The 15,671-nt window shown below is 39.5% G+C and overlaps 1 protein-coding gene across 1 annotated transcript in view; it reads right to left on the reverse strand.

Moving 5' to 3' along the window:
* The window catches only part of WDR43 (WD repeat domain 43), a 35,017-nt gene extending 19,819 nt beyond the window's left edge, over window positions 1-15,198 (reverse strand). The window contains exons 1-3 of the mRNA XM_020886233.2: window positions 14,933-15,198; window positions 7,558-7,695; window positions 4,395-4,516 (exon numbers count right to left, since the gene is read on the reverse strand). Coding sequence (XP_020741892.1) covers window positions 4,395-4,516; window positions 7,558-7,695; window positions 14,933-15,157 — 485 coding nt within the window. The 5' untranslated portion in view covers window positions 15,158-15,198. The remainder of the gene's footprint in view (window positions 1-4,394; window positions 4,517-7,557; window positions 7,696-14,932) is intronic.
* Window positions 15,199-15,671: the final 473 nt, after the last annotated feature.

The raw sequence follows: 15,671 nt of genomic DNA on the forward strand, positions 1-15,671 counted from the left end.
TTAAACAGTAACAAGTGCTTTTCAAAAAAAAAAAAGGAAAAACAAAATTAGATTCTTAAAATACACACACAATGAACTTCAGAAATTAAATCAAAACTGATGAAAAATAAAGAAATATTTATGGGAATGTTTTTCTAATTCTGGGGTTAGAAAAGGCCTTCCAAAGCAATTACAAACAAGGAATCACAAAGAAAAAAAAACTTAAACAGAACTTCTTACCACACAATAAGTCATAAAAATTAAAAGCAAAAGCCTGGGGGGAAGAGATACAAAAAATATATAGGCAACCAGGGCTCTGTAACAGCCTAGAGGGGTGGGATGAGGAGGGAGATAGGTTCAAGAGGGAAGGGACATATGTATACCTACAGCTTGATGCTTGGCAGAAACCAACACAATTCTGTAAAGCAATTATCCTTCAATTAAAAAATAAATTTAAAATTTTTAAAAAGACTACATACTCAGAATACACAAATATTTCTTTGTATTCAAGAAAGAACTCCTAGGGACTTCCCTGGTATTCCAGTAGCTAAGATTTCATGCTCCCAATGTGGGGGGCCTGGGTTCAATCCCTAATCAGGGAACTAGATCCCACATACTGCAACTAAGACCGGTGTAGCCAAATAAACGTTTTTAGAAAGACAGAGAAAGAACGAACTCCTTGATTTAAAAAAAAAAAAACCTCAAAATAAAAATAGACAAACAAGGGCTTCCTTGGTGGTCCAGTGGTTAAGAACACACCTCCCAATGCAGGGACATGGGTTCAATCTCTGGTCTGGGAAGATACAGGCCTTGAAGCAATGAGTCCAAGAGCCCTACAGCCCATGCTCCGCAACAATAGAAGCCACCACAGTGAGAAGTCTGTGCAAAGCAACTTGTCAATAAACGTGAAAAACTCAACCTCACCAATAATCAAGGGAATGCTGCAATAATGAGCAAGAACTTTTCCTTTACCCTCGCTGGTACCAAACATTCTTGACAATATTTCACCAAATCCCACAGCTTCAGTACTCACCTATGTTCCTTATCTACTATCTGGTCACAGAACTGACTTTAAAGAAAAAAAAGACATGATCACCATCCTGACAAGCTTTCTAAATCTACTTCACCACTGAGCAATGAAAACGCCAGCATAAAGCTAACACCACCAAAACCCATTAAGAGCCTTGCAACCTAATGTGTTAACTAACCTCCCTCCATCAGCAGTACCTGGGAACTTGTGTGAATTCCAAAGCTCCAACCTAGACCCACTAAATCAGACCTGTAGACATAAGTAGCGTAATGTGCACTTTAAAGATGGAAAAGCAATAGGAAATGTGACTGGTTCCAGAGGAGTGACCTACAATACTAACTCTGAAGGCCTCCCAACCACTCTACAAATGAGCCCAGCATCTGAGCCACACACCCACACAGGCTTTCCAATCAGCTTTTTAATGTTTCATTTTCAAAAAACAACAGGCAGTCAAGGATCTCCAGTCACGTGAAGAATGTCTTTAACATGAAAGAAACCAAAATCAAACAAAAATCAAAACACATCCTCAAGGGGGAGATGACAAGTAAAAAAAACTTAAATCCCGCACTACTTCAGAGAATTAGAAAATAATATAGGCATGAAAGAAACATGACAGAATGAAAAAGAAATATTCAAAGAACATAAAATAGCTCTCTGAAGTTAATAATTTAGTTTGAGGAACTTAAAAATTCAATACAACACTTAGAAGGTGAAATTGAAGCAATTTCCCAAGTAACTGAAGGAAAAGACAAAAGAGTTAAAATGAGAACACAGTAAGAAACTTAAAGGATTAGTCCAGGAGATAGAATATTTAAATAACAGTATGCAGTATAAGAGAAAGGAGAAAATGGGAATTAAATTATCAAATCTATAGTACAAGAAGAATGAAGAACACGAATTCCCAGGAAAAATGGTCCCTCAAGGGCCAACATAATGCACTGACTAAAGAAATAAATAAATAAACAAAACACAGAATATTTCAGTGTATAAAAATAATTAACAATGCAAGCCAAAAAAAAAAAAAAAATGAACCAATGCTTCAAAATCTGGGGGAAATTATTTCCAACCCAAAGTCTGTATCTTCAAATTATTAATCAACTGTGAGGACAGAATAAAGACACTGGAAGACATGCATGGTAAATGTATTGAGAGTCTGCTTATCGTCCAGGAAGCTACCAATTTGTGTCACCAAAAAGAAGAAATAAACCAACAAAGAGAACAATGGGATCTAGGAAACAGAGGTTCCATCTGACAAGAGAATTTTCAAGATGATGAAAGGAAATCCCAGGATAATCACTAGAATAAAGCAGAGAAGTCCTCCAAGAAATAAATGAAACTGGAGGAAAGCCTACAAAGATTAAATAACTGATTCATCAACCGATGTGTCTGAAAAAAATGAGATTTTACACTATTGCAGGAATGAGACCAAACTAATGACAAGTATATACAAAATTAAGCAAATGAAGCAATAACACACCCCAAAATCTTGTGCCCAAAGATACTATAAACAGTACAGTCCAAGTCTCATCTATGACAGTATTTAGGTAAGTGTAATGTGAACAATGAATACTGTTTAATCAAAGTGTGACATTACAATACTGGGGAAATGGGGCTGGAAAAAGGTAGGGACTAAGAGCTAAATCCTCATCTTCCTAAAATGGAAAATAAAATCAATTAATTATAGCATAAGAATGCCAAGAATGAAATTGGAAACACAAAATTGTAAGAGAGCGCATAGTTGGGTGTAAGTTCAGACTCTGATTCGACCTCTCTCTTAAGTGCAAAACAGGGACAGAGACCGCCTTGCAGTGTTACAGAAACAACACTGTGTGTAACATGTTGACCAGTGCCTTGAACATTATCAGTCACTCCTGAAAGGACTGGCTTGGTGAACTCTCATCTAGACGGCATTTAAAAGTATAGTTTCATGGGCCCCACCCTGACCTAGTGGACAAGAAATCTCCACAGGTCTCTTTACAACCATGAGTGTGGTTAATGGAATGCACTGACTGAACCTCTAGGCAGATGACTCACTCTGCACCACCAGCCCTAAATCTTCTGTAAAATTCTAAGCCTCTTTCACCACCCCTTCTGCTGGGTCTAGCTTCTCTGCCTCTGAAGTAGCTTGTCTGCTTCTGAACTGGCTCCTTCCCACACATTTTACACCGTCCTAGCAGATTTTCTTCCTAAAACAGTATTTGGGTTACTCTAAACAATTGTTTGGATTACCAAACAATCTAAAACTCTAAAAAAGTAGTTTCAGTACAGCAGAAAAACACTGTGCCACAATTCAAGAGAGCAGGATTAGAACTCCCCTGCCAATTATTAGTTGTAAGACCTTGAGTATCATTATCCTCCTTAGGATCCTCATCTGCCTAAGTTCAACTACATTCAACAGTCCACATTCACTAAGCATCTACTATACAGTCACTCACAGGATTAGGTGCTCAAACTAGAAGATTGTCTGAGATTTTTATCAAAAATTTACGGCCAGACTCTTACACAGATATTTTGGCTCATATCCTCTACCAGCCATTATTCCCCAGCATGGCCCTCCTCTTAAATTCCTCTACTCCATTCCAAGTAAATCTTTCACTTCTCTTTCTCCAAGCCTTTGCTCCTGCCATATCCCCATGCCACATTCCTTTCCCCACCCTCAAAAAGATTCTCCTGCCCTCTTCTATCCATCTTACCTCTCTTAAGAAGACCAGCTGAAATTCTTCTCTTCCACCAGGCCTTCCCAACACCACCCTACTCATCTAACCAGTAACTACATGCTGTGCTGCTAAATCGCTTCAGTCGTGTCTGACTCTGTGTGACCCCATAGATGGCAGCCCACCAGGCTCCCCCATCCGTGGGATTCTCTAGGCAAGAACACTGGAGTGGGTTGCCATTTCCTTCCCCAATGCATGAAAAGTGAAAAATGAAAGTGAAGTCGCTCAGTCGTGTCCAACTCTTAGTGACCCCATGGACTGCAGCCTACCAGGCTCCTCCCTCCATGGGATTTTCCAGGCAAGAGTACTAGAGTGGAGTGACACTGCCTTCTCCAAATTACATGCTACCTTATGGCATCTCTTATGCAGTTATTTCACTCCTGTACTGTTATTTATGTATTAAAATCCCCTTTTATGTATTATGTATTTTTATGTATTTAATACATAAAACCTTTTATGTATTAAAATAAACTTTTATGTATTAAAATCCTCTATGTCCAATTTGATTAAAAATCCCTTGAGAACAGTCTATAACCTTACCAGTGTCTACATTCTCCATTGTATCCAATATCCAACTTTACTTATATCAAGAACACAGCCATGATTTGTCAAAACACTAATGCATTCCCAAACAGTCATCGAGCTATCCCAAAAGTATCAATGTTACTCACCACTTTACTTTGCATGTCTGTGTATTCCATTCCACAATATGTTTATCATCTGAACAACTATACAAACAGCCATTGTCTTGATGCCACTGTATGCAATTGACTCTGTTGTCATGTCCACCACTCTGCAGATTTTTTTTTAAAAATTTAAAAGAGAAAAAAAAAAAAAGCTCATCTGGTATAATGTATAATATGCACACTAGATTCATTACTAAACACTTAACTAAAATATTAGGCCTTAACCTAATAAAAAAGCCTACCCACTAACCTAATTAAAATGAGTCTATCCATTTCCAACACTAAAAATGAGATAAATCTGCTATAACTATCAAATATTAACTTTCTCTTCTCCTCTGCTGGAAGAACATACATTGTAAGTCAAAGTATTAGTTCTAAATCCTGCTGCTTTTGATAGGAATGGCAGCACTAAACATGATAAAATACTTCATGTATAGTGGCAACAGTCTGGGACAGTTGAGTGTACTAATAAAGTCAAACTTTAAAGGTTTAAAGTCAACACTTAAGGTAAAATTCACTTCTAGTTAAAATTATCCTTGAAAATCCTTTTGCAAAAAAATTACCACTCTCTCAATTTTAAAAATCATTGTTTCTTCAGGGAAACACTGAATGTTTCCATGTGTCATAGCTCATACCATACGGATGTAATTTTAAATATATTTAGCATAGCAAAATGCTTGCTTACTTAGAGGCACCGCATAGAAATGGAAACATCAGCTGAGGAAAGACAAATTCAAGTCTCCCAACTAACACATATTCCAGAACAAGCTCATTCAGCAGAGTAAGGTGTTAAATCTTAGGGTAAAACCTACCCTCTGAGCAATTACTGTTTCTTCACTCTTTCCACCTAAATTCACATCAATTAAATATACATACAATGAGTCATGACTGTACACATATCTAAGCTAAGCATAAAGGTAAACTCACTACTACTATCAAACAGATTGCTCCCACCAAAAAATAAAAATAATTTTAAACGTTAAATTCAATTACTTCCCTTCCTTCCTACAGTTCTCTACTCAAAGCCCTACTTTATAACCACACACAAAAAACTGAACAAAGGATATAATGGATAAATTCCATAGAAAGAACTCAGTAAGAATTTTTTTTTAAATTTCAGTAAGTAATCCAAGAGATACAAAGCAAAACAAAGCAACATTTTCAGTCTGTTCATCTAACAATTTTTTACCATTGTAACATCCATCCTGGTAAGGCTACAGTGAAAATGACACTATCACATGTTGCTAGAGGGCTTGCAACTGTCCACTTATTCATTCACTCATTCAACAAACACTGACTCAATACGAATTATTTCTAATCAACTCACTCCTTGTCAAAGATTTATATATAATCCTGCGAGGTATCAAAATGACCTAAAAAAGGAGTTCAAGCCTCCATCAGTATCACGTCTATAAATGACTGAAACAGTATCACCGTGCACCTGATGGTAGGTCCCTGCTGACCACAGAAGACTGACCAAATCATAAGATGGGATCCAAACTATAGTGGGGTAAAAGCAAACATGAGGCCCACACTCAACTTGCAGGGGAAGGAGGAATGAAGCGAGTGTCCCTTTACATATACTTCTCAAAGCTTTTTTTCAGTTGTATATTATTTTTATAGTATTTAATATAAAAACAAGTGATATATTTTTAAATGCAGATTTAAAAATCAAATAAAAATTTTCACCTATTAAATAAGCATGGGCTTTTGGTTAGTCTCATTGTTGTTTTAATAGAACAATCAATGATGAAAAAAACACTGCTGAAACACAGGTACCCTGCCACCGCTGAGATAAGGACAAATTAGGAAAACTTTCAGAAAAAATTTATACTATGTATAAAAACACCTAACACACACCTTGGACTCATTAGTTACAGGTTAGTAATTGTGGGAACCCATGTAAGAAAAAAAGTTTTATAACAAAAAAATCAGAAACTACCTCAATGGTCAGTAACAGTAATACCACCAAGGGACTATCCAATTTATATGACTTTAGGCAACTAGGTCTGAACAAATATAAAAATTACTCAAGCTGTAATATAATGGGAAGTATCATGATACAAAATTGACTGAATAAAACTATCAACAGAGGATCTCAGGTATAGGTGGGGGGGGTGGTTCAGGATGGGGGACACATGAACACCCATGGCTGATTCATGTCAATGTATGGAAAAACCATACAATACTGTAAATAATTAGCCCCCAGTTTAAATAAACTAACTTTTTTAAAATTTAGGTATAATTTTTTTCCCTTTCTAACTTCAGGTATTCCAAATTACCTATGGATAGATGTTACTTAAAAGAGAAAACAGTCTTTTATTTATACATACAGAAAGCATTCCTATATACAGATAGGAATTAAGTGAACATCAAAAACATACTGTAATAGATAAGTGTCTGAAACAAATCGTGCCAATTAAGTTACTGTCTTGCAGCACCAAGCCCACATGTCTCTGCTCTGGATGCTGGGCTGAGGCTCTACAAACCCCATTTCTGCTTTGCCAGTGGGATCATTAGTGGGCTCCAGACCAAAGGACCTGTTTCCTTCCTGTCTCCCAGTTTGCATCACCCCAGTGTTTCATCAACCCAGCAGGAGCAATCCTCTCAGCAGCAGCTGAACTTAAGATGCAATTTTTTCAACACGTGGAGAACCAGTCTCATCAGCTCCTTTCAAAGACACCAACAGCCAGCTAGTGCCCACTCCTGGCTCCCAGAAGTCTGGACCTCAAGTCCGTAGGGCCAATCTCCCTCGACAGACATCATCAGCACAGAGAGCAACATCTGCTTCTCAAAGGTCTGAGTTTCAGCAACAATCTCACGGCTTCCCTTGTTCCCAAGCCCTGGAGGTGGCGTGCTCCTTCCTTTAGCTACTGTCTGTGATACCCAGAATTCTTACTATCCTTTCTTATTTTAAGCCTACAAAACAGTTCTTCACACTCTTCATATTCTGACCTATAACAATGACGAGGTTACCTATCACAGCAATTATCAAATATTACCGTTCAAAATTTTAAATATGGAAGGGGCAGAAAAATGCCCCTATACTACAGATCCTATAGCATATCCTGAACTGCTTTGTTTTTCATAATCAGTTTCCCAACATCTCTCTTTTATATAAAACATACACACACAGATATGTACTTACTATCAATTTACTGTGTAATTCTCCTTTTACTGTACTGTATAATAAAACACTACCAACTGCTGTACCAAGAGCCAACAAGTCAGCCTGGTTACTTGTTCCTACAGCTTCTGATTTCCTTTTTTTCCTCTGTGGACCTTCCTGGGGGAAAAAAAAAAGACAATTTTTTATTATTTCAAACACTGAACCATCGTTAATGCATAAATGCAAACGCCCTCGAGCCCACAAATGAAATGTGCCTGCTTCTAAGAAATGTTTTTTTAAATGGAGATGGGATTTGCTCTCAGATGATTTCTTTCTCACTACTTAGAAAATAATCACTCCACCAGAAGAACCTCTAATACGTGTCCCTGTCTCCTACCTCTCTGAAAGGAAGGCAAACAGGATAACTTAGAACGCTCTTGGTAGGGATCTAAGGGTTCCAACCAAGCAGCGTTGTTTTCCACTTCTCAGAAACCAACCATTCCCAACAAGTCCAAGTGAAGTCTCCACTCTGAAGCAAAGAGATTACAGATCCATATACAAGCAGCCAATACTTAACCCTTTACCCACAAAATCTTTCCTTGCCTTGTGGCTTCATTTTCGGGAAATGGGATTCAAATGCTTTTATATTTATAAATATACAATTACTTCAATTTGAGTCAAAAAATAGTTGAACTCTCAGAGGAGCGCAAAGCACACACAAGAGAAGTCGCTCCAGTGACTTGACTAAGGGTCAATCTGCAAGTTCCATGCTGTGTTCTTGACTAGTGTCAAATGGGCCAAGCCTTCGACTTACTTCAAAAAATGAAACTAACAGCTCCTATCTATTCATCAAGAAGACAACCAGTGACTACAACTTCAGAGTACTACTTTAGAGTTTATAATGCTGAACAATAATTTATAATTTTGGAACTTTTCTTCCATAGATTTATAATTTTTTTAAATTAAAGCTTGTAGCCTATGTTTCAACATAAAGAAATTCTGAGAAATCCATTCTTTTCATGCAAGAGACCAATACCATACAAAGAGGAGAATTTTTTTACTCAATACTGCAAGATCTTTGCTCTACAGCACATAAAAAGCAGTTCACAATACATATAATCTGCCCAACCCAAAAAACCACCAATGAAAACTGATGTTATCAGTGCACAGAGTATCAAGGAGTAGATTTATAAGGCATTCTCCTCTTTTTTTCCTTAGTTATCCTATAGAGATGTTTCATTTGAAGAATTTGATTCTTTAGACATACTAAGTCAACAAAAAATTGAAAGATTTAACAAAAAATAAGATATCTTTAAATATGGAAAAAATAATGCACATTTTACAAAAATAATACATTTGAGAAATGTATTTACATTAATAAACCCAAAAGAGAAGTTACAATTAAGAGTCAAAGTCTAAGTCTGATGGTCTCATCAGTAACATTTAATTTGACTCAACACTGAACTTAATCAAGAATCAATCAGGTTCCACCTTCAGTTACATGAATTTCTAAAGCCACCTCTGAATGATCCCAGAGGGCAAATGTGGCTTCTGCATAAGGTTATGAATACAGACACCAATTTCAGGCAAGGGAAGCAGGGCAAAGTGTACCAACCTAATACTACCTCATCAGAAAACTCTTCTCTGAAAGAGTCTAGAAGTATTTCTTCTATTCTTGGTTTTCCCCAAATCAAATTAAAATTACCTACACTGAGGTTTCTAATGTGTGGAACATGGGATGATCCAAGTATGTGTATGTTTTTCTGTCTATATGCATCTGCATTAAAAAACACACAGAGGGCTTCCCTCGCAGCTCAGTGGTAAAGAACCCACCTACCAACGCAGGAGACACAGGTTCAATCCCTAGCCCAGGAAGATCTCACATGCCACAGTGAAACTAAAGCCTGTGGGCCACAAGTACTGAGCCTGTGCCCCAGAGCCCCAGAGCCCCGACTACTGAAGCCTGCAGGCCCTAGAGCCTGTGCTCCACAACAAGAGAAGTCGCCCCAATGAGAAGCCCATGCAACACAACCAGAGAAAAGCCTGAGCAGTAACAAAGGCCCAGCACAGCCAAAAATAAATACATAAAATTATTTTTTTAAAGCACAAAGAAATTTTAGAAATTAAATATTAACATATTCAAAACCCTCATTTCCCTATCAGCAAAATCTCTATTTGGGGGAGAAGCAAGCAGAGGCTAGTGGTACGAATATTACAGAAATTATGCCCAATTTTGAGGATCATTGGTCTAAACCTAAATAATAATCCAATCAGTTAACCTCAAACAACTAACAACTCACATACATTTTCTCCAAGTTGGGTGATCTTTTTTAAAACTCCTCATTCAAAAAAAAAAAAAAAAAAACTCCTCATTCAATAGGATGCATATGACCAAACAAGTAATACATGCAACCAGATAAGTTTATATAACCAATGTGCATTTTAGTGAAGCCTAATATTTTAACCCCATTACTAAATATTTCTGAAATTGAGTTTAGTGGTACTAATGATTACAGATTATGACAGACTTCTGTTGGCGTTTCTCTATTAGAACCTGTTATTTCTGTGATCAAAAATTTCAATGACTCCCCAGAGACGAGTAAAGCAAAAAACCAACTGTTTGGCATTCAAAAGCATCCACAATTTGCCTCCAGCCCACCTTTTCTAGTCTCATTTCCAATTCCATCTTTACATTACACTCCCTAGTCAAGAATGTGTGTTAGTTGCTCAGCTGTGTCAGACTCTTTGCATACCCATGGACTGTAGTCTGTCAGGCTCCTCTGTCCATGGAGTTCTCCGGGGAAAAATACTGGAGGGGGTTGCCATTCCCTTCTCCAGGGGATCTTCTCGACCCAGGGATCTAACCCGGATCTGCTGCAATGCAGGCAGATTCTTTACAATCTGAGCCACCAGAGTCACGAATACACTTTCCCATCTGCTTGTCCTTCCTTTTGGAGAGAACTTTTTCTACCCATCCCAATTTTCAATTTGGTTTAAAAAAAAAAAATTGACCCATGCTTCAGGGTCGACCTCAAATATGTTCTCTCTACAAAAACCTCTTCTTTCTCTTAAAACTCAAGTATACTCTGCTTTCCATTACAGACACAGTATATCTGAATTGCCTTTATTTCTTCTTCAATGTCTTAGTCATATTGCTTTGTTTCATGTCATTTGCATGCTAATGACATGTGTAAATATATAAAGTAATGGAAAAGGTAGGCTAAAAATTTAGTTCATCTATGTGTGATCAGAGAATCTGAGTTTCAGGGAATTTCCTGGTGGTTCAGTGGGGAGGACTCTGGCACTTTCACTGCTGGGCTCCAGTTCAATCCCTGGTCGGGAACTAACATCCATCCAACAAGCCACACAAAGGGGAAACAAAACAGAGAGAGAGAAAGAGAAGAAAATCTGAGCTCCAGAAGGTACCAGGAATGGAGACCAAAAGGACTGGGTCTGTTACTTAGACTTCAGAGTCTTTGCCAATGTGAAGGGCTGGCTGAGATAAGCAATAAATGCCAACAGCAGTCTCAAGAAAGCAGTGTTTGATCTAGAAGGCAATTGGAAGGCTGAGTGAGAATCTGCACGTGCGTGATTCATAAAAGCAAAGCAAAGTACAGAAGTGAAGACAGAAAAAGTACAACCAGGTGATGAGGAGTCTGATTCTGATCAATTAAGCACTGACTTTTTAGGCTGAGATCCCAGAGTAAGAAGAGTTTACACACATACACACTCATAAAAACATGGGTGTATACAGCTGAAACAAGTTTCACCAAAAAAACTTAAACTTTACTATGCAAAATACACTCTATATTGTCTATACCATTTCTGTAATACTATCACAATCCACTAGATCTATTTCACAATCCACTAATGGTTCAAAATCTATTTTTGAGAAATACTGACCTCTAGTCACTGAAAATCATGGCCAAGTTTCAAGTTTCATTCTGCGATTGGTCTCCTATGCCACCATTTCTTGGCCTATTTTGGCTGTCCCTTACTCTGGCAAACGCTAAAGTTTCATGGGTAACAATGAACAAAATGTGTGCATTTTACATGTAATTATATACAGTATGTACATCAAAAATAAATCCTAATACAGAGGAATTTTTATTTCTGCCAATAAGATCTAATACGCAAACCTTACTCTTTTTAAGTTTAAACACTGGACAGACCTTAAGACAAGCATTATACTGTAACACAAGTGGACTGTGCTTCTTCTCTAAGGGTTAGGACTGGGGTTGCTCAGGTCTTTCCCAGAAACATGCTTAATGCTACCGTGCCCAAAGCCTGAAATGCCATGTGCTTCATTCAATAAGCACTAAGCAGGGTCATTTTAACTTCAGTGACAGCAAAGCAACATAAATGCATTTACTGTGGTAGCCAATCTGTTTCCTCAGGACTTTTCAGCAGTTAGGGAAGGAAAAACTAAAGAGTTTGGATCTTAAAGGAGCAATGAAATAGCAGGTGGCTCAGCCACTTAATGTGTGCCCCTGGCATACCATCTAACATCTCAGCCTTAAACACATAAACCTGAGACTCTAAAAACAGCATTCACCCAGTTCATCAACCTGTCTCGTTGCATGCTTCTCATCTTCATTTGTGGTCCTCTTCCTCCAGGCTCCATCACTGAAATAAAATGCTTAGCTACATAACACATACAAAAAAGTCCTAAAGACTACTGTGACATAGATGCAAAGAATTATAACCATCTTGTGACCAAGAACAAGCAGCAGCAGTCTAATTTTTCTAAAAATTTATGAACCACTGCTTTAACTCCTGTCACCCAAGAAACCCAGCACCAAGTCATTTTTCTCCGCTAATAAGTGTAACGTCACCAAACTTTGTCCTTGGGTGGCAAACTGCCAATTACTAAACCAGACAGAGAACACTCCTATAAACTGATGTAAACATAAAATAAAAGTTTACGAAAATATGTTAGAACTTAAGTGGCAAAGATCATAACCCAAGGACCTGGGAGCAAAGGTAGAAAATGAAGATTTGCAGCAACTGCTATCTTTAAAAATCACCTGACTTTAAAATTTTACAAAGTACACACGCAAGTTTAATACAGGAAAATCACTTCTCTCCCCAATTTTCAAGTGAAATTGATAATACCAAGAGAATACAATCCCAAGATGATGAACACTGGACGTCTCTACATTGTTCCCAGTTCTCAATTCTATGACTCAAGATCTAAGGTTCAAGTAAGAGCACTGGACCAGGAGTCAATGCCCTCAACTCTAATGCCCACAACTACTTCACTGGTTATTAAGGCTTTGGTGAAGTCAGTTAAATTTTCTTACTTCTGACTCTCGAGTTTTTAAAAATGTGACTTTAGGGCATTTCATAGAGTCAACTGGCTAAAGTGAAAGCATACGAGTAAAAGGATACTGAAGCCTCTAAGAACTTTTTTTAACGTAGCCCAACTCTTTTTCAAGGAGGCCTCCAAAAGTAAAGTGACTTGCTCAATGTGACAAAACAAGTTTGGTTCATGAGTATGAAACCAAACCCATTTTTCTACCTTATCACTGTGCTATAAATAATCCCAAACTGATTTTAACAGGAAGTTTAAGACTAGGTAAAAGTCTTATTCCTCAGACATACGATTGCAAGGCAAGAGAAAATCAAGTGGGTGACAAATGTCTGCCAGCCTAATAGTTAACGATTTGTTGCTCATAATGAAGAGTTGAGCTCTAGACACCTGTATTCTAGTCCTGGCTCTATTTTTAGTGTTTTTCAAGTTGCTTGATTTTCCAAAACCTGGTTCTTCTTCCTGAACAAAGCAAAAAGTTAGTTTTTAATCTACTGTGCAGGACTAACCATGCAAATAAGAGATGGTAACAACAATTGATACTTGCAGCACTTACACACCAAGAACTACTCTAGACGTTTTAGGCATCATTAAGTAATACTAACCTTCACAACCACTCTTGAGATGAGCACTATTACTCCTATTTTACAAATGAGGAACCAGAGGCACAAATACAATGACGCCAAGCTTGGATTCAAAGCCAGGAGTCTAGCTTGGGTCCTTGCATCTAACCACTGCTCCACATTTCCTATCACCATTAGAATTACTATCATTTTACAAGACTGTTAAAACACAAACACAGAAATCCGAAAAGGCGAAATATGCAGAGTGCTGTAATCTTGATGACAACTGTGATTTTTTAAGTCCTAGTTTTGTGCACTGATAAGGCTTCTTTAATAGACAATAGGAGTTACTTCATCTAGAAAGTATAAAAACCTAACTTAATATCTGAAAAATATCTAAACATACTCATGCAAAGTGTAACAAATTAGATGTATCCCGACTTTCAACCTAAAAAGTTAGAGGAAAGTTTCCTGGAATAGTCAGAGGGAGTTAAAATCTGTACTAAAACAGTTGTGTGTGTGGTTTTTTTTTTTTCCTTCTTAGTGCATTTGTGTTTAAACACTGACTTTTTAAGGTTGAAACAGAGTGTTAGCTAAACCTCACACAGCTCACTACTGACATTTTCAAATCACACTGCACTGATTCAGGCTGGTTACCTTACAGGAGCAGTACCCACGTGCGTCTGAGTTACTGCAGACGTAGTCGAGTGACTCAAAAGTGAATGGCATCTTAACTGAGATGGGTCCCTAAGAGTGAAAAGCCTTCCCTAACTCAGCAGTAGCCCCGTCTAAGAGAAACTTCACTTGGACTCATGTTCGTTAAGTTAAGCTACAATTTCACTTTACCTCCATGTCCTATTGTAGACGTCAGACTTGGGGAAAAGGGGATGTATTAAGGGCGAGCCGTGCAGATGTTAAAATTTTAAAAGCAAGAAGGTTCAAACGGCGTAGAATGGAACCCAGGCTGGGAAAGTTAGGACTTTCAAGTCTCACATCCTAGACGTGTGAGAGAACACGTGGTGAGCCGGCACCCACAGCGAGGGGGGGGGGGGGTGGATGGGGGTGTCCGGAAGCAAGGAAACAGACTTGTTCGTTTTAACTGCCCAAAGCAAAGTCGATGAGCTCGGTAAGGGTCGGAGAATAGTACTGCCCCAAAGAGGGGCTCTGTCAAAAGCCAGAGTTCTGAAGAGCGCAAGCAAGAGAGCCGGCCGGGCAGCAGGAAGACGGCCCTGGGGGGCCTGGGGCCTCGGCGAATATGGCGGCCCCGGCGACGGAGATGCCCAGACTGCACAGAGCCCGCCGGTAGGGCTCAAGTCCACTACCCGTCGGATCTGGCCGCGCCCGTTCTCTCTGCCCTGGGGACAGGCCGCGCAAGGGGGTGACGGCGTGGGCCCACGCCGGCGCCGCCACCGCGCTCGGTGCCTCCTCGCCCCGGGCTTCCGAGGGCCACGCGCGATGCCAGACCGCGCGCCGCCAGGCCGGGGGGCAATAAGGCCGAGCCTGGTAGAGTGCCCGCCCCGCGCCGTTCCGCTCACTTTACCTTGGCCTGCAGCCTCGCTGGCGCCCAGGCCAGGCAGGTGCAGGTACCGCTGAGGTGCGCGGAAGGCACGTACTCCTGGTGTAGCCGGTTGTTGGCTGTCTCCCACACTCGCAGGTGACCATCGGTAGACGCTAAAGCGAAATAGGTCTGGCTCTGCGGAGAGAAGGCGCAGGGTACCCCCGCGGGGGACAGGGGGTCGGCAACACCGCCGCCACCCGCCGCCATTGCTGCTCTGGCTCCGCGGCAGCCACGTGTTCGCTCGTGCGCAGGCGCACCGGAGCGGGGCGGGGCCTGGAGGGAGGAAGTGGGGCGGAGGGAGTGCAGGGAGCAGAGGGAGTAGCTCTTCGAGACGCAAGCGAGCTTTGGACCGCCTACCCGTGGACGGTGGCCGGGTGGGCTCAGTGCTAGTTTGTTCTGGAGACGAGTGAGTGGAGGAGAATGACAGGACTGCTATCTTATAAAAAAAGGAAAAATATTATAGTGGTTTTTGCCATACATTGACATGAATCAGTCATGGATTTACATGTGTTCCCCATCCCGATCCCCCAAAGTAATTAGCCTCTAACTAATAAATATAAACGAAAAAAATAAAAAATAAAATATAAAAAAATAAAAAATGGAAAAAGAAAAAGGTGTTTTTTGTTTTAATTTAAATAACATGATTGAACGAGATGTTTGAAACAAGCGTTCAGTTATAATTCCGTGATTGTGACAACCCTTTCCATTTTTCCTTATCCAC

Source organism: Odocoileus virginianus, chromosome 2 (genome assembly GCF_023699985.2).
Source record: "Odocoileus virginianus isolate 20LAN1187 ecotype Illinois chromosome 2, Ovbor_1.2, whole genome shotgun sequence".
Lineage (NCBI taxonomy): Eukaryota > Metazoa > Chordata > Mammalia > Artiodactyla > Cervidae > Odocoileus > Odocoileus virginianus.